The 20636-nt window shown below is 35.1% G+C and overlaps 1 protein-coding gene across 4 annotated transcripts in view; it reads right to left on the bottom strand.

The window, feature by feature from the left end:
- Positions 1-20636, bottom strand: part of SLC39A10 (solute carrier family 39 member 10) — a 152353-nt gene that overhangs the window by 9926 nt on the left and 121791 nt on the right. For all 4 annotated transcript variants that reach the window (XM_069574475.1, XM_069574474.1, XM_069574473.1 and 1 more), the window contains 5 exons: positions 16855-17024; positions 14590-14778; positions 9478-9598; positions 7900-8268; positions 6711-6791 (listed from right to left, as the gene is read on the bottom strand). In XM_069574475.1, coding sequence (XP_069430576.1) covers positions 6711-6791; positions 7900-8268; positions 9478-9598; positions 14590-14778; positions 16855-17024 — 930 coding nt within the window. The remainder of the gene's footprint in view (positions 1-6710; positions 6792-7899; positions 8269-9477; positions 9599-14589; positions 14779-16854; positions 17025-20636) is intronic.

Genomic DNA, 20636 nt, shown 5'->3' with positions numbered 1-20636 from the left:
AATAACCACCAAACAGCAAGAATTAACTACACAAGATTCCAGATGAGATATTTAGTTAATACTTTTTAAAATTAAGGTATAACTTACATATATAATCCTCCCCTTTTTTGATGTTGAATTTTGACAAAAGTATATATTTTTAAAAAGTATATATATTATGTAAACATAACTATCAGACTCTGTTTCTTTACCTGCCCAAACCCCAAAATTTCCTTAGGCCCTTCACTTCTAGGGATCTGCTTTCTGTCCCTACAGTTTTGTCTTCCCCAGAACATCACATATATTATGTAGTCCTTTGAGTCTGTTTTTTTTTTTTCCCCACTTAGCATGATGTAAGATTCATCCATGTTACAATTTATATCAGAAAATCATGGCTTTTTACCACTAAGTAATATTGCATAGATGAACAATAGCTTATTTATCCCTTCAGTAGCTTAAAGACATTTCGGTTGTTTCCAATTTTTTGGCAATTGTGAATAAAGCCACTATACACATTCATAAATAGATTTTTGTATCAACCAAAATTTTTGTCTCCTGTATGTAGATACCTAGAAGTGGGATTTCTGGCAGCAATTTATGGGAGTTCTGGTTGCTCCTGATCCTTTCCAGCCCACAATGATAAATCTAGTACTGAATTCTCATGTGTTTATCTGTTATCTGCATAACTTCTTTAGTGAAATGCCTGTTCAAGTATTTTACCCATTTTTAAAAAATTGTTGAATTGTTGGTTTTCTTATTACTGAGTCGAGAGGTCTTTAAACATCCCAAAAGATTTTGGTCAGATATATATTTTCCGAATACTTATTCCTAGTCTTTAGCTTGTCTCTTCATTCTCTTTAACTGTCTTTTGTGTTGTGTAGAGTTTTTACTTTTTAGGAAGTCTACTTTATTACTTTTTTCCATAAAGTAAGTAAGTAAAGTCACTCAGTCGTGTCCGACTCTGTGACCCCGTGGACTGCAGCCCACCAGGCTCCTCAGTCCATGGGATTCTCCAGGCAAGAGTACTGGAGTGGGTTGCCATTTCCTTCTCCAGGGGATCTTCCCGACCCAGGGATAGAACCCAGGTCTCCGGCATTGGAGGCAGACGCTTTAACCTCTGAGCCACCAGGGAAGCTTAGTAGAGATGTTTTTGGCATTGTATATAAGAACAACTTGCTTAATCCAAAAGACACAAGATTGTCTGTGTTTTCTTCTAAACTTCTTTTATATTTAAAATTTTTTTCATTTAGATCAATGATTCATTTTTAATTTTTGTCTATGGTAGGAGGATTTTTTTTGCAACTAGATATCCAATTATTGCAGAAACATTTGTTGAACTATTCATTCTACATGGAATTTCCTTTGCACTTTTGTTGCAAATAAGTTGCTATATGTGTGTGGATTCTATACCTCGTTCCACTGATTTATGTACCTATTTTTTAACCAATATAAACTGTTTTGATTATTGTGGATTTACAATAAGTCTTAAATTTAACCTTGGTTTACTTTTTAAAATTCTTCTGGCCATTCCTTTCCCTTTCCATGAAAGTTTTTGTAAAAAACTCACTTATCTCCAAAATACTCTATTCAGATTTCAATTGGGAATGTACTGACTCTATAGGTAGAATTAGTATCTTAGAAATGCTAAGTCTTTTGGTCCATAAACTTACAATAGATCTTCATTTAAGGTTCCTCTGATTTCTTTTGTTGGCAAATTGTAGTTTTCAGCATACAGATTCTATTGCAGATTTTGTTAGATTTAACCAAAGTATTTTGTATTTTTTGGTGTTACTGTGAACATTACTTTTTAAAAATTTCAATTTCTAATTGTTCAATGCTAGTATATAGCAGTATAAATGACTTTTATATGATGTTTTTATATCATGATGAATCATTTAAGAATCTATCTTTGTCCTACTCTTATCTCAGGTTATAATTTCCTCAAAGTTATCTGCATATTTTTCTACCCTTCTCTTCTCAGTAAGAACCTATATAAACATTTGAAAAATAAATCAAAGGAATCTTCAGCTGGAATTTACACTGAACATTGATTTGTCTTGACAAATATTAATGCAATCCAATGTTATAATTATGTTAATATCTGCTAATATGAGATCTTTGAGTTTTTTTTAAAAGTATATACTGTAAGGTTCTTTTTGTCTTAATTAATGCATGTATACAGATGTTTAAGTCTAAACAGTGAATGTTCAATTTTCCCTGGACAATTTAGCACATTATGAGTATCTTATTTTGAATTTATTTAATTCTTAATACTCATGAGAAGGAAGGAAAAAATGGACAGCATTATAGACAGCCACTCTAAGCTGAGTCTTAACACATTATTGACCAGGGATTTTTTAAAAAACTAACTCCTGTGGCATTAATACATCTCCAGTCAATAATGTGTTAGTAACACAGCTACATTTATTTATCAAAATGTTATTTCCTTAAGTTAAAACATCGGTCAATGTCAAGAAAAGAGTTTGGATCATCTACCTTTTTGGATTATCCTCAACCTCACTTCCCCTTTAAACATTCTTATATAGGTTTTCTTATAAATTATTTTTCAAATGTTTCAAATATAGCTCCTTATGGAAAGGGTAGAAAAAAGTGGAAAGAATGCAAAAGAATAATATTGCAACTTACTTAAATTCAGCTACACAAGTTTGGCAAAAACAGAAGAAAGAGTAATAAATCAGGTAATCTCATATTCATTATCATACACCACAGCAAACATGAAATGAGAAATCTGGGTTTTCTGTTTCCTCTGATGGCTTCAGTTTCTGCATACCTCTTACAGGGGACCTCCCTATATTATTCTAAGGTTTAAAAGTACATGTTTTTTTCATATCACATTCCCAAACACATGAAAACCCTACCTGGAACACAATTAGAGAAACAGAAATCTGTTCAGAAGAGGAACATCAAAATTTGGAATTACTGAGTGGACTGAGGATCAGTCTCCAAGGTACTAGAATGTAAGTGACCCTTGAACAATGCAGGGGCCCAGTCAAAAATCTGTGTATAACTTAATAGTCAGTCCTCCATATACTCTATTCCACATGTGCAGATTCAACCAACTGCAAATCGTGTAATACTGTGGTATATACTATAGACCTTTAAGACACAGTAATGGGCACTTTGGTAAAATAGGGCATCTACTCATTAGATTATCCACCCATACTTATTTGGAGAAGAACAGAATGTAGAGAGAGGCATAGAAGCTTCTGAGTCAGAATTCCTAGGCAAGGAGAAAAACCAGTCCCTTGGAGGCTGAGACAGATGCTTGGCAGTTGTATAAGCTGTATAACTTGGGCTTCCTCAGTGGCTCAGTTGGTAAAGAATCTGCCTGCTATGCAGGAGACCTGGGTTTGATCCTTGGGTAGGAAAGATCCCCTGGAGAAGGAAATGGCAACCCACTCTAGTACTCTTGCCTGGAGAATCCTATGGACAGAGGAGCTGGGCAGGCTACAGTCCAGGGGATCCCAAAGAGTTGGAAATGAATGAGAAATTAACTTTCACTTCACTTTCATATACTATAGAAACAAAATTCTGCACGTACATTGACCAGCACAGTTCAAACCCACGTTGTTCAACGGTCAACTGTACATGTTTTTCCCCTCAGAGTATCACTTTAGTATAAAAATCTAAGAATAGTTTTAAGAATTCATAATCAAAAATTTAGCTAGGAAAAAACAGGTTTTTATATCAAAGTATCCTAGAATGTGACATATTAGGCTGCTTTGCCAACATCTTAAACTGCTAAGTGTAAAGAGAACTTGCCCCTATCCACCTGCCTAGTGTCTGTCGCAGCCTCAAAGGGACTGGTTTTTCTCCTTGCCTAGGAATTCTGACTAAGAAGCTTCTATGCCTCTCTCTACATTCTGTTCTCCAAATAAGCATGGTTAATCTAATCATAGTAGAGACATGTATCTGGCCCTGTTTTACCAAAGTGCTCATTACTGTGTCTTAAAGGTAAAAACTTCCTTTAGGCCACCTCCACATTGTAGATGGATAAAAAAAAGCCAAAGCCCTTCAGGCCCACTCCAGAGGAGGAAGCTGGGTCATTTCTTTATGATCTTCCTTTTCCAGGAGCTTAGGCAACCAGCATGGGGCAGTTTGTCAACTTAGCACAAGGCACTGGGGGAAAACATACATTTTCATGTCTCACTCCTCTCCTTCTGGCAGAACAGATGTACATCTGGATTGGAGTTTCCTCTTACAGCAATGTAAGAGCAATAATGTTAGTCACTCAGTCGTGTCCAACTTTTTGTGACCCCATGGACTGTAGCCAACCAGGCTCCTCTGTCCATGGGATTTCCCAGGCAAGAATACCAGAGTGGGCAACCATTCCCTTCTCCAGGAGATCTTCCCAACTCAGGGATCAAACCTGGGCCCCCTGCATTGCAAGCAGATTCTTTACTGTCTGAGCCACCAGGAAAGCCCCAAATAGTCACATCTTAATCTCTGGTTTGTAGGGTAGAACAGGTAGAGATTTGGAGTCTCAATATTTCACTGAGGTGTCTTGGCTCAGGGTTTCACCAGAACTCTGCACTGGGTATCAAGCAAGGGCTTACCTAGCCAAGAAGCTAGGTACTACATTTGTTTCATGCGTAGTTATTGTGTGTCACTCCTTCAATAAGAAAGTACAGGGGGAAAAAAGGAGTAAGTGACAGGAAGGCAACCATCCCTCATTTCCAAAGTCTCTGCTGTCAATTCTGTGCTGAAATGGAGCATGGCAAGTGGGTCAAGGAGAATTCAGTATAACCATACTTAATCATAAAGTGGCCTGACATATTCCTTTTAGGGGGTAGTGGGTGGGTAGGAAGGAAGCTGAAGGCTTTCCTGGCATACTATGGATGTGTGTGTCTGACTATCCAAGTTTAATACTAAGCAAACTTAAAAAAAAAAAGGGTTAAAACAATTAGGCAATGTTTCTTATATATAAAAACTGACAGTCTTGATTTGTGTTGCTACTGAAATGCAAGGAAGTTATTTGGTACATCATTCTCTTACTAGCATAGGAAAGCAGTTAAATGTAACTGTGAGATATAATATCTCACAATGTAAGATGTAATATCTGCACACAAAAAACCTACATTATAAGAAAACAGGATATCTAAAAGGGAAATACACTAAGCATTAAAAGAAGGACCTAAAGAAAGTAAGTGATGAAGTTTAGAGGAAAGATAAACCTGAGGCAAGGTGTACTGGAGGGCAGTGCTGAAGTTAGAGGAAAAAAGACTTAACATGCTACACTAGGGACAGACCTAGCAGGACAAGCTAGTTAAGAGGGAATGAGCAAGGAAACAGGTCAGGCACCCAGAGTGCAGGTTTGATGAACTGTGTTTGGGTGAAGTCGAAAACAAGTAACAGCAATTCAGTGAGTGAGGCTGAAAAGGTAGGTAGAAGCCAGATGTGAAGGTCACTGAAAGGAACATTAATGACTCTCAGCTTTTATTTTACATGTAAAGGAAGGGGACTGAAAGATTCTGATTAAATAAGCAAGTCACATCTAGTCACATAGTAACATCAACATATGTCAAGACAATAAGTATATAAGACACACTAGAACAGAATGAAACCAGAACTGTAAGTACTCCCTATGGAAAATGCCCAAGGAAAAGACAATGAAGGGTCTGGATAAAGGATTATGGGACATAAACAAGATGTGTAATTATATGCCCAAGGTTGACAAGGTAAGTAAAACTATAAGGAATCAAGTCCTAAAGAATAAGCACCAAGTAAGCAGTAAGAGATCTTTTTTAATTTATATGAGCAGTTAGGAATTAAGAAAATTATATAAGTTAATTCTACTCAAAGTGAGCCAATCAGTGTACTACCAATCAAGATAAACAGTCAAAATGATAGACATTTCAGTCAGAAGAAAGGGCACAGAAGAAATTCCTTGGATACTCAAGAGATGCATTTTTTTTCTTCCAAATTTCAGTCGCCTTCATATCCCTCATATTTTCTATGTGAATATATGTTCATATTTTTTCTTCCATTTTTCAATTTATAGGAGGAAACCAAAACGTAAGAAGAGAAATTTTAAAAACAATTGCTGGATCAAAAAATGCCTATAAATACAATAAAGAAATATAACTGTACACCTTATAAATTGGCAAAAATTAGAGAGTTAACGCTAAGTGTTACTAGGGATGTAGAAACAAAGGACTTCTCAGTTATTACTGCTAGAGAGGACACTAGTTTGGTCATTCTCCACAGTGATATGATACTCTCAGGCATGCATATCTTAGGATCCATCAGTTTTGTTCCCAGGTATATACCCCATTAGATGTTCTCACAAGGGTCTCTCAGCATCAAGTCTACAGATGTTCAATGCACCATTATCTGTGGTGGCAGGAATTTAAAGGATACATGGTAAGTCCAACTACTGGGTGCTAAGCATGTAAAAATGTGGTAAATACACACCTTCAAGTACTAGGCAGAAACATTAAATTAATTCATGGAGTTAAAAATATACTGATTAGTAAATAAGTTAAGAAACAGAGTGGGCTATAACAATATTGTTTACATAAAATAAAAATACATAAAAAACAATACACACTTTTGGAAGCACATTAACAAAAAATTCAGTAAATAAGAGAATGATGACACTGAATACTTGCCATCAGCCATTTTTTATGTTTTAACATCTCTAAAATTTAGATGCATTTATATTAACTCTTACATTTGATGAAATCTGATAAATTTTAAGATCTTGTTACCTAATTCATGTGGCAGTTCATGACAGAAGACAGCTATAGAAGTACTGATTCCTCCCGTCAATCCAGCACTGAAAGCTGCTCCTAAGGTTGGGGGGGGGTGGAAAAAATCCAAGTGACATTTACTGATCTTCTCTTTTTCTATTTTCATTCATAATGGCAGGTGCATTCTCTTTTACCTAATTTCATAATGTACGAGTGACTCACTAATCTCATATACTATAGTTTTTGAACACAGAGAATGAAGTACAACAGGTATGTGACAACCAGAGAAAGCTAATCAATGAAATAAATATTCCCTATTGAATTAAATTCTTTATTTGTGTAATCTTCTAATTCACTCAGCATCAGAGCAGTAACAGTTTTAGTGTTTCAACCTCTGACCTCAATTTTAAGTCATGTAAGTCTATAACTGCACTTGTTCTTGCAAACTAATATTTATAGATATTCAAATGTTTAAAAGTATCCATATCCACATTTTTCTAGGTCTAGAGCATGGATGGTATAAATTATTATTTGTCAGATGGTCCTGAATACTGAAATCAGAGGCATACATGCGTTTGCTACTACTTATAAAATTCTTTACTCGTTAATGATGACAGCCACTGAAGCTTCAAAAATATGATCTCTCCTGAAAGAAACCAGTCTACTTCTGAGTAATTATTTAATAGTCTGGATCTCAAAAGAAAATTATGTATTGATCACATTTAATGTTCTCCTAAACTGGTAACATCAGTTTATATTAACAAGATTCTAATATGTTTGGATTTGATATAATGGATTTTTATCATTGTAAAATTTTTCTTCACTTTTTAACGTATAAAAAAAATTTTAAACCCAAGATTCAAATTCATTTGTTCTTATTCAGAAATGTATAAATGAAGGTATTTGAAAATATGTTAAGGTAGCTTTTTCAATATGGTAACTATCCCTTCAATAAGAAATCAAGTTACTAAAGAAGTATACTGCAGACATCTGTTTACATGTTCAAAGAAAAACCCACTGAAAGTATACCTTTATGCCCCCAAGTAGACTTACCAAAGACACTGACATCACCTTTGGAAAAGCCAAATGACAGGAATAATATATAACAGTATACTTGTTAAGCTCCAAGATTAGTACTAAAACAGTGGAAAACAGAAAATTGTCTTAAGGAATAACAAATTATAACCCAAGTTTTAAGCCTACTTACCAATTGCTAACCCATCACTGAAATTGTGGAGGCCATCTCCCATGATTACCATCCAAGCGATATTAGCTATTCCTGTTTCTTTTAGATCTGATCCAGAATGACAGGGACCGTGTGAATGATGAGAATGTTTGTGGTGCCACTGATGATTATGCTTCCTCAGCACAGTTTTACTCTCATCATGGTGGTTATGTGCAGTAGCATGGAGGTCGTGCTCATGAATGGCATGCATTCCATCACTGTGAGAATGGTCCATGATTTTCTCCTCTTCTATATGAAGGTAATTTTTAGGAGGGGATTCTTGCTGGCCTTCTAAATCAGTCAGTTCAGTTTCATTAAGTCGATCTTCAGAAACAACCGAGTCATCAGTTCCTATATTTATAATGGCAAAGGATATGCTTTATCAACAAGTACATGAATGCATATTTGCTTAATTTAAACCCAGACAAAACAGCAGTGTAATGAACAATTCCTAGGTGAAAGTCTTTTATAATTCCTAAATAGATATTAAAAAACAAATAAGGAAATATACATATGCATACACATAAACTGGGGTTTTGAGAGTCTAAAAGATGAATCAGATGAAGTAAATGAAGGGAACTGAAATCAACAGCAGACAAAGAGAGGATAGAAACTGGCACTCATGAAGACATGTGAAGCTTAAGGAGCATATCACCAACAGTTGAAAATAAAAGTAGAAAGTTACTATAGAATTCCCATGGTAACAAAATAAACCCATAATTTTTCAGAGAACAAAGGAACCTTAAAGTTTACCCACTCTAACTTTCTCTTATCATTTAAGAAAACAAGGAAAATTTAAATCACTTGCATCCTCTGGGTGCTTTACATATCTGAACAAGATCATTTCTAGATCATTATGAAAATGAAGTTTAAAAACCCGTAAGTGATAACATCTGTCACATTTTTTTTAAATGAAAGTTGGCCTCTCATCTACTTTACAAAAGCTATTATATGACAAAATTTGCTTCACAAAACATATTTTGGGGTAGAGTCTACAGTTAATATCTAGGCTGCCTCTTCTAAAGAAAATCATTAGTAATATTCAGGGGAAAACATAAGTTCACAAATGGGAAAAATTATAGTTAAATATTATGTTTTCCTGAAAATTTTAAGCTACCTCATCATTACATCAATACAAAACACAATAGATGAATGGAGGAGCAGAGATTTTTATGTACAAGATCACTCTCCTTTAAGTACAAAGGTCTACTCTCCTTTTCTCACATGAAAACAATATGGAGGGCACAGAGATTTTTGCCTTACCAAGAAATAAAACACTAATTTAAAGATGTTTTCTTTTTTTTTTTTTTCTGTAAAGTAAAAAGTGCAATATCTTCCTTGCCTGGTAATATAATGAATTGGCCCTATATCCCAGTATAATAAATAAGGCTGAAAATAATCATAACATGAACAAAATCAGTTGAGACACATAAGGAAATAAAAGAAACTAATATTAGAGAAGCCACAAAGACAAATTTCAAACAACATAGGTACAGTTTAGATGCAAAATTTCAATTTTTATATTTTAAAGGTTTCTCTTTAGTCAGAACTGTTGTCTACCGGCAAGAGGCTTGAGCTGAAGCCAGTCAGCATCTGGTGTATTATTTAATTTATGATCTGAAAGCTTCCTTCCAATAGCCGATTCTTCTGTGTTCTGCTTCATAAACCATTTCTGTTTTCCCTGAAAAAAAAAAAAAAAAGAAAAATCTGGTATAAACATTTAAATCTGCAGGCACAATTAGCTACAGTATTCACTGTTAACATCTATGGGAATAAATGGTGGTAATTTTATAAAATATTTAGAAAAGGAGAAAAAACTTTGAGAAATTAATCAAAAGATCTAACCAGATGAAAACTCCAACTAAAGTTGCATGTTTCTTTTCAAATATTCAACTAAATGGTCTAATTCATATACTTCCAAGATAAAAATAGGGTAAAGAGTACTGTATTATTATGTGCAACCCAAACAAAATGTGTGATATATATGTAATATTGCTCTCATTTAATACTGTGTAGGAATAGGAAATTTTTAAAAATGAAAGCTTATTCCTTTGAATTTCTTTCTGTATTTATCACAATGCCACTTTCCCCTATATGTGACAATAATAGAGACAAACTTGAATTAAAATCCTAACTCTACAGTTTACCTTTATGACACGTGGACAAGTTAAGTTTATTGACCCTAAAAATATTCATCTATAAAATGAAAATGAGATTCTTACAAGGATTAAATGAGGTGATATATGAAAATGACCAATTAATTACTACTGACTTAACAGCTTTGCAATAAAGACAACTTTCCTTTCTCATTTAATCTGTTCTCTAATAAAGTCTGTTATATTTCATTGTTTAGTTTTGAATTTCCCTACATTCTCTCTTGATAGTCTGGCTTCTCATCAGTCTATCACTAACAACTCTTCTGACTTAAATTTTTACTTCTAATCAATGTTCATTTTTTAAAAAGCAAATAACTATTTTAGAACAGAATGAAAGTAAATCCTTTCTGGTTTTGTTTATAGGCTCTGAACTATGTTTCAGATGTTTAAGTCTTCTAACTGCTGCATAAGTAGATTTGTTACAGCTGACTGAACGTGCAGTAGAATCTCCAAAAGATGGTCACCATCAATTTCTTTTCTCCCTGTATAAGTATTCTTTTCCATCCATAAGGAACCTTATGGTGGAATCTATTCAGAAAACTAAGGTCATGGCATCTGGTCCCATTACTTCATGGCAAATAGATGGGGAAACAGTGGCTGACTTTATATTTTGGGGTCCAAAATCACTGCAGATGGTGATTGCAGCCATGAAATTAAACAATGCTTACTCCTTGGAAGGAAAGTTATGACCAACCTAGACAGCATATTAAAAAGCAGAGGCATTACTTTGTCAACAAAGGTCCATCGAGTCAAGGCTATGGTTTTTCCAGTAGTCACGTATGGATGTGAGAGTTGGACTATAAAGAAAGCTGACCGCCAAAGAATTGATGCTTTTGAAGTGTGGTGTTGGAGAAGACTTTTGAGAGTCCCTTGGACTGTGAGGAGATCCAACCAATCCATCCTAAAGGAGATCAGTCCTGGGTGTTCATTGGAAGGACTGATGTTGAAGCTGAAACTCCAATACTTTGGCCACCTGACATGAAGAGCTGACTCATTTGAAAAGACCGTGATGATGGGAAAGATTGAGGGCAGGAGGAGAAGGGGACGACAGAGGATGAGATGGTTGGATGGCATCACCGACTCAATGGACATGAGGTTGGGTAAGCTCCAGGAGTTGGTGATGGACAGGGAGGCCTGGTGTGCTGTGCTTCATGGGGTCGCAAAGAGTCGGACACAACTGAGTGTCTGAACTGAACTGAATTCCTTGTCCCTAAATTTTCACAGGTCTTTTGACTTGCTTTGACCAAACAGAATCCAACAGAGGTGATTCTGTGCCGGTTCTGACCTAGTGTGAGATAAGCCTGGCACCTTTGCGTTTTCCTCAGGGAATTTGCCTACTATGCTATGAAGAAGCTCAGTCTAGACTCTGAAGAGAGGCCATGTGGAGGAGTACCAAGATGCAGAAACAGACTGAGGCATTCTGAGACCTTTCCAGCCCTGAACTGCCCTAGTCAACCCAGACCAGAGGAGTTTGAGTGAGTCACTCAAGCTGACACCGTGTGAAGCAAAAGAACTGTCCCACTGAATCCTGCCTATTTTGGGGGCTTGGGGTTGTTCTGCTTCATAGCAGTAGATAATAGAAACTGAGGAAACAGAAAATGTTCAAAAGAAAGTAATACGGAGACACCCTAAAGAGAAGAAAAGAAACAGCAGCTTTAACATGAGATGAAGAAAAGAAAAAAGGAAGGAGGAGACAACAACAGAACAAAAGTCAATGAGACAGATAGAGCAAGTAAAACACCAGCTGGGAGTCTGTTTAACTGCTTTGTTTCTGACTGTCGACTTTCCTAAAAACTTGCCAAGTGACTACCCTTAAAGTCCCAACTTGCTGAAACCAGTCAGCATCTGGTATGTTACGTAACTTGTGTTCTGAAAGCTTCCTTCCAATAGTTGATTCATCTACACAGAACAACAAATGCCTGTTCTACTCAAGTATCACTAATTACCTTTCTTCAAAAAACACTATATACTTTTTCATCTTAGGTTACTTATTGTCCTATTTATCATAAAGGAGGAGAACTGATTTATCTACCTAGACTCTCTTCTTTGGTATACTTGAAGAATTCCTTACTATTACATTTAGAATGCCACGTAGAGAATAGTATACTTTTCAGATTTTTACTTCCCACAATTTCAAATACACAAAAAATTGCCATGTTTTGACAATTCTCTTCTCATGCATCAGTTTCCTTTATACAAATGTGTTCAATTTTGTCAGTAAGTCTAGGTTTAAAACGAGTTCAAGATTAAATTATAAAAATTTATTTACTTTGAACTATATCTTAAAGGACTACATTTCATGGTTCACATATTGCTGAAGCCTGGCTTGGAGAATTTTAAGCATTACTTTACTAGCATGTGAGAGTTGTGCAGTAGTTTGAACATTCTTTGGCAGTGCCTTTCTTTGGGATTGGAATGAACATTGACCTTTTCCAGTCCTCTGGCCACTGCTGAGTCTTCCAAATTTGCTGGCATATTGAGTGCAGCACTTTCACAGCATCACCTTTTAGGATTTGAAATAGCTCAGCTGGAAGTCCATCACCCGCACTTGCTTGTTCCTAGTGATGCTTCCTAAGGCCCATTTGACTTCACATTCCAGGATGTCTGGCTCTAGGTGAGTGATCGCACCATCATGGTTATCTGAGTCATAAAGATCTCTTTTGTACAGTTCTTCTGTATATTCTTGCTACCTCTTCTTAATATCTTCTGCTTCTGTCAGGTCCATACCATCTCTGTCCTTTACTGTGCCCATCTTTGCATGAAATGGTCCCTTGGTGTCTCTAATTTTCTTGAGATCTCTAGTCTTTCCCATTCTATTGTTTTCCTGTTTCTTTGCATCAGTGTTAGTACACACAATCGAAGAAAATTAGAGCCCCACAGTAATTCCACAACTTTTTTAGAACCCTGCAATTTGTACTGTGTTCTAAATTTGTTATTTACAGAGAGGGACTTTAAATTGTTTATCTAATCAACTTCTAGATTCTCTCATTTAAATAATTATCTTAATCACATTCTCTTCCCCATGCCATGACTCAAGACCTCTTCACCTCTCCTCTAAAAATCCTGCAGTAATCTCTGATTCATTTCCTTCCAGTCAATTTTACCTTGGCATCCCTCCCACCATTGTCAATTCTTCACCTATCCACATGACCTTTCACGTGGCCCTTCACAAGCCAAATGCTGTTAAATCTTTTCACTTTTCTCTAAGTTGATCCTTCAGAAGTCCTTTGACCATTCCTGAGAAAACACTTCACTGAATGCACCATCTTGATCAAATCTCCTCTGGAAGCAATTAAATACAATGCCCTGACTAAAATATGGCCATTAAAATTAAATACACTACTTGGAATATGATATGAAAACACAGATGAGAAGTAGAATTTATTTCCCCATGCATTTAATAACAACTGGAAATCATGATGCATGAGTCAAAGTTTCAGAGCTAGTTTGTGGCTAGACAAGAAATAGAATCACTCTTCCTGAATCCCAATTCAGAGTTCTATTCTAAGCCATTTGTCCCAAGAGGATATATACAAAACACATACATACACAAACAAGAATATATCTGTAAAAAAACAGCATTAAAGTTCTATTATAACAGTGGACTGTATATATTATGACGACAATGACTATCCACTGTTCTTGAAGATTTTTTTTTTAATATTTGTAGCTAACTAAGAAAATGTAAAAGTTTTCTAACTTGTTATTTTGTGAAGCTTTCTAAAAATGTCCTCTAGGATTTACTTAAACAAAATATACTGAAAACAATCAGTATCAATATGACAATCATGTTAATGAGATGTATTCAAGAAGACCCTTAGAGACAGATGTGAACAGGAAGTGTGTAAATCATAGTAAATGACAGTATCTTATTTTCTTGTGGGAAAAATTCTTTTAGATATTTGTCTTATTCTACTAAGTGTGACCCAAAAGACAGTTCATGACAAACAGGGCATTTAATCAATAGTCCAAGTACCATCTCAGAAGTATTTTGTTACTTTACATGAACCACCAAATCCTTAATTTCATTAATATTTTCTTCCTACAAAGCCTTCTGAATCTAAATTCTTCTTACCTCTAGTACTTACTTACACCACTGGCAAGGCATTTCTGATATAGAAATTTGTTGTGTGAAAACATTTTCATTAAAAGATATGTCAATGGAAGCCTCTAATACTTGAAAATATTACCTATGAAGACCAATTAGACTATTTATATATTTCTGCATTTTTAGTAAGCATAAATTGGCCAATATTTTTCCAAACTATTTAAGTTAACTAGATAAGAAGCAACACAAAATTAACTGCAACTGGACTCCTATAGCTTGATTATAAATGCTAAAACAAATGTAATGACAAAAAAAACTGGCAAAGATCAGTTTTTCCTCTGAAGACAGTCTATTCAATGATATTTAATACATACCAACACCATGATTAAGAAAAAACACAAGGCCTTCCCCAAAATAAAGGTTTTTGAGTTCTACCTTTCAGAAAACAAATAATTAAAAAATACTTACCCTTTGCTGTTTGTAGTGCTTAAACATTCTTATGCAATGTTCAATGATAAATAATAAGTAAATGCCTCCTAGAGCAACGAGTCCTTTCAATACAGCATCATATTCTTCCAGAAACTTCTTAGATTCGTGTTCATGAGAATGTCCATGCCCGTGTGCATGTTGATGACTGTGATCATGTCCGCCCTGAGACTATTAATGAGAATAAGAAAAGCTTCTAAACCAGTAATTCAATGCTACTTTGCGAATATAATCTCCAGAAAAGAAAAACAATCCCCTGTTACATCACTTGAATATAAGTAGTCTTCCATTTAATTCTGTTATACTCAGTGGCCTGGAAAGTACTACACTTCATGGTAACTCTAAAACAAAGACCAAAAATTTCAAACAGCTATCAGGGTTAAGATATTAATACATCCTATAGTGAGAGAACCAATCCAGGAGTAAGAATAGAGGGAATGATGGGTCCTTTGTAAACTGAAGTAAATATATAAGACCCAGATATAAGACTTATTATCTGTAAAACTAAAATAAACTAATTCACCAGCAGGTAACCATTTCTAACTCCTTATAATCTAACTTTCTCTTAAGCTAATTTTTATAATACTTTTCTTTATTAATTATTTCAAAGAAGTGATGAGATGTTATGTCTGTGTATACTGTTGAACATGAGCAGAAGCATATACTTAAACGTGTTTAATTTTCTACATTTTAAATCTTTAGCAAAAATAAACATGTATACAGAAACAAAGCTCTTTAAAAACTGCAAAACATGTTAAGTTCTATCATATTAATCTTAGAGAATGTAAAAGAGAACTGGTCCTCAGTATTTTCCCTCTTTGTAACATTTATTTACATTCTCCCCTTATTTGCAAGTGGTCAACAGAAGAGGTTGCTAAACCTCTTAAAGAAGATAAGACCATTACAAAAGGTAATAGCTTCATTTAATTAACACTTAAGAAAATAAATAAGTTAAACAGCACTTAAACATTGTTTGCACTTCAACTATTGGCCCAGTTCTGAAGCAGACTGTTGCTATGCTTGGTGGCTGGGGAGAAAGGGCAGGCAAGGGGTTAAAATAAATGGGAAAGTAAGTTATATATAATGAATCAACAGCCAAAAAAAATATGCACATTCACAGTCTTAATATTAATTTTTTTAAAGGCAATGCCATACATTGTTCTAGACACTAGATTGGGAATTCTCAATCAGGAGTGCAGAAAGGAAGAACAGGTGTACACAACACACAAATACAATACTGTCTCCCGAATACTCCAGAAGGGAAGAGATGAGAACATAAATATTCAAATCTATAATTTTACATTCAGAAAACAAAAAAGCTCTGTTGTTTTCATAATCTGAAGGACAGGCAATAATACTGGTTTAAACATTCTTAACTGGTGATAAGCCTTTTAAAAGGTTGATAAGCAGGGGAATAGGAGTGTGGTGTATGTGCCTGTACAAGTGCTCGGTCAGGTCTGACTCTTAGCCCACCAGGCTCCTCTGTCTGTGGGACTTTTCAGGCAAGAATACTGGAGTGAGTTGCCATTTCCTCCTCCACGGGATCTTCCCTATCCAGGGATGGAACCCGCATCTCTTGCGTCTTCTGCATTGGCAGATGGATTCTTTACCACTGCACCAACTGAGAAACCCAGGAGTGTGGACTTATGATCATATCATTAGAAGTGTTCCCAAATGGAAGAACACAAGTGGTACCCCAGGTGAAAAGATAAATGGCCCCATGTGTAAAGAGCTTAAACATCTAAAATCATTAACTGAAGATGTCTGCCTATTCCGCTCAAATAAAGATGCCTGTGGAGCACTGGCTATGTGCACAATCATTATAAAATACCATATACATTTCTTCCAATGGCTTTCTTGAGAAACCACAAAAATAAAACACTCACTGATCACTAAATATTCACTTTCAGAACTGCTAATAGAGCATTTTTTAAATTTCAGCTTCACTGAGGTGTAAGTGACATATGTAATTGTAAGAGAGTGAAAATGTGCATTGTGATGATACAATATGTATATGTTGTGACAAGTGAAGATAAAAGCGACACTATCAGTTTTTGCTATTTTAAAATCTAATAAATTCAATTTTAAATATACTACTTAATTTAAAACTGTACAAATGAAAAAATACTTCATCCTATAAGCAATAAAACAACAGAAAGATTAGATTAGTATGCTATAGTTTGCTAATAAAGGACCCTTTTAGCTGAAATACTTTTACTTCTTAAAAAGACTGAAAAGGTTTCTTACATGGGGCAGTAGATGAAGAAGGGCGTCTCCACTCATTGTTCCTACAGCTAGTGCAACAAGGAATGTAAGAAGGAATTTGAAGCATCCTTGGTTAATGATGGGAACCAAGATCACGCCTAGCAAGGAAAGCAGGCTAATGACAGTGATAGAAATGATACCACAAATCCACGCTGTAGGAAGAAAGTAATGATCAATATTAGTATGCCATTATAAACAAAAAAGCTCCAAAGAATAAACATAAGATAATGGAAGACTGATTATCCTACCTAGACTATGTTTTTTAATAAACTTTGTATTTTGGCACTACAGTGTTTAAAAACAAAACAACTATATTCAAGGTGGTTACCTTGAATACTTAAAAAAAGAATTAAACTCAGACCAAGCTAGATATAGTATTTTCAGTGATCCACCTTGTTAGAAACAGGGGCTTAAAATGACTTAAGGCTGTGGTTCACTTACACTATTTAGCTTTAAATAAAATTTTGCTAATGTCTAAAGGCACAGTCATAGCAATAAAATTGTTTACTTAGAGACTCTCATTATAAAACTCTCCTGTGAGCATTAAAGAATCTAAGCATCCAACACACTATAATCTATGGAAATCATTCTAATACAACATCTAAGAAACTTTTAAATATCAGCTCCAAATAGAAATATACTCAGATAAGACCCAAAAAAGCCTTATTACTGATTGCTTTATTGTATTTCTTATTTTTACAAAGGATAATTCAGTCCTATTTTCCTTGATATCATCTTTCTTCCATACCTAGTTACAAATTCCCTTTCCCCCAATTTAGTTTTCTGTACAATTTACTACTTTTAACAGTATATAGTTTTAACTGGATCAGAACACAGGAGAAATGTTTTCATATGACTTGTAAGAAACAGGTGGAATTTTGTGCACATTTCTTCTTCTAGGCTATTCATAAGCAGGTATCACAAATTAATGCCAGTGGTTCAGGGAGTGAGGCATTTTCATTTAAACTGAGAGATTACTTTTTTTAATGGCCTAAAGAAATGTTTTAAACTTTAATACTTACAGAAAATTTCACTGAAGAGTGATACTTTTGAAAAGGTTTAATCTAAAATGATATTTTCCTAATCAAACCTAATAGGACTATACATCTGCTGAAAGACTTTATGTTAAGTCTTATGATAAATGAATAAAAGAAAAATGCATTTCTTCATCAAGATAACTAAAAATTTTGAAAGACAAACAGAAATAAAGAAAGATAAAAAACTTTAATTGACCTGCTAAATGCTAAACTATCAATAAAAGTGTGTTTATTCATTGGACATTTTAGTCACACTATCCAATAACCTTAACACTACAGCTAATTCTCGTTAGCTAAATTAGTTCTGAATAAAACAATAGGTCATCTGTTATTAATGGAAGCACTGTGATTTATCCTAAACATAACAGATAATTACTATGATATAAACACTGGGAAGCTAAAGGGTCAAAGAAGATTGAAACATAGCCAGAGACTGAATACACTGGCTTCCATCCTTCTTAAGGATTTGGGGGCAATAAAGTAACAGAAATTCAATTCTCAAAGAATCAAGGTCAGGGAAAGACTCATTATAAAGGCTACATCCTGGTTAGTGGATCCAAAAAATAAGGAGATTTCTCCCAACTATGGTTGGGACTACCAGGCACAGGGAACTGGAGTTAAACAAACAAAAAATAAATGTCATATAAAGAAAAATATAAGGTCAAACAAGGTTTAAAGACTGACTTCATAATGATGACTAAGTTAAGTTACTTTATTTGTGTGTGTCCCATGTAAAGATTGGAACAATAAAATCAATGGGTGGCCTGGTTGGAGAAAAGAGACTGTAAGTATACATGAAGTCAAGGAAGCAATAAAGTTACTGGTCAACTAAACCAAAAAAGGTTTGTCAAAACTACTGCAACTCTCTAGCTCCAATCAAACTACTGGAGGGAAAATAATTAAAAAGGGAGAGAACAAAAGATACAATAACTAAAAGGGAAACACCAAGCCTAATAATGAAAACATTAAACCTGAAGATAAAATGTCTTACATATTAATATACAACTCTCCTTTCCCAAATATATTTTTCCTTAGTTTGTCAATAATCCAATCTAGAGGCAATATATCTCAAAAAGAGCCGATCTAAAAGACACTTTAATCAAGAAATTAAAGAAAAAGAGCACAGAATAAAGAGTCTATGAAGCCATAAACATTTTAAAATGTTCTGTGATGATTTACAATCTCAAGTGACTTTTGGTCAATTAGTCAAAACTCAAATTACCAAATAAGTCAAAATCGAATTTGGTAAAAAATCAATCACCAGTATGCCAACAGGTGAGCTAAATACATTGTAGTGAAAGTCGTTCAGTTGTGTCTGACTCTGAGATCCCATGAACTGTAGCCTGTGAGGCTCCTCTGTCAATGGAACTCTCCAGACAAGAATACTGGAGTGGGTTGCCATTTTTTTCCTCCAGGGGATGTCCCAACACAGGGATCAAACTCAGGTCTCTTGCATTGCAGTCAGATTCTTTACTGTCTGAATCACCAAGGAAGACCAAATACATTATGACTGAAGACTGATCAATAGCAGATTGATACACATATAAATTAGAAAAGTGTTTACACACGTAATTAAAGGAGAGTCTGTGTGTTAAAGGGTATACAAGTTCATATGTGCACGAATGGGTATACATCACATATTATATACTTGCAGGTATAATTTCTCACTGATCAGTGTTATGTCTCTTTCTCATCCACCTTATAAAGCAAATCTGTAAACTAAAAGATGTCTGAAAGAGAGCAGCTCATTTAATGATTAGAAAATCACCGGTATTTGTGCTGACATCTGAAACTTAGAGAATACAAGAAAACATAATCCCACAAAAGCAAAAGCATTATATGAATCAATCCCAGGTCACGGCATTGCCCAGCTTCCAAGATGAAACTCAGATACATGCATGCCTGTATTCATTAGACGATTATTCACAATAGGCAAGCATACATTGATGAATGAATGGATTAACAAAATGTGGTGTATATATGCATGGAGTATTACTCAACCATAAAAAGGAATGAAGTTCTGATACATGCTATAACATAGATGAACCTTAAAAACATTATGCTGAGGGTCTCTCTGGTGGTCAATGGTTAAGAGTCTGCGTGCAATGCAGGAGATACAAGGTTGATCCTAGATCCAGAAGGATCCCACGTGCCACAGAACAACTAAGCCTGTGCACCACAACTATTGAGCCTGTGCTCCAGAGACCAGAAGCCGAAACTACTGAGCCCAAGTGCCACAGCTACGGAAGCCTGAGTGCCCCAGAGTCTGTGCTCCAGAACAAGAAAAGCCACTGCAATGAGAAGCTTGTGCACCGCGACTAGTTCCCACTCGCTACAGCTAAAAAATGCTCGAACAGCAATGAAGATCCAGCAAAGACAAAATAAATAAATAAATTTATAAAAACAAAAATAAAACTAAACAATTTCCTACATTAGAAAAAAGACATGTTAAGTATTTCACAATAAAGCAGACAAAAATACAAACATTGTATGATTCCACTTAAATGAACTATCTAAAACAGTCAAATTCAGAGACAAAAGATTAGAGGTTACTGGGGGCTGAGGTTAAGGGGGAAATGAATTATTGCTTAATGATTACATAGCTTCTATCTGAAAGTGAAAGTTGCTCAGTTATGTCCAGCTCTTTCCAACCCCATGAACTATACAGTCCATGGAATTCTTCAGGCCAGAATACTGGAATGGGTAGCCATTCTCTTCTCCAGGGGA

Source organism: Ovis canadensis, chromosome 2 (assembly GCF_042477335.2).
Source record: "Ovis canadensis isolate MfBH-ARS-UI-01 breed Bighorn chromosome 2, ARS-UI_OviCan_v2, whole genome shotgun sequence".
Classification (NCBI taxonomy): domain Eukaryota; kingdom Metazoa; phylum Chordata; class Mammalia; order Artiodactyla; family Bovidae; genus Ovis; species Ovis canadensis.
This window is presented reverse-complemented; position numbering and strand designations above follow the sequence as displayed.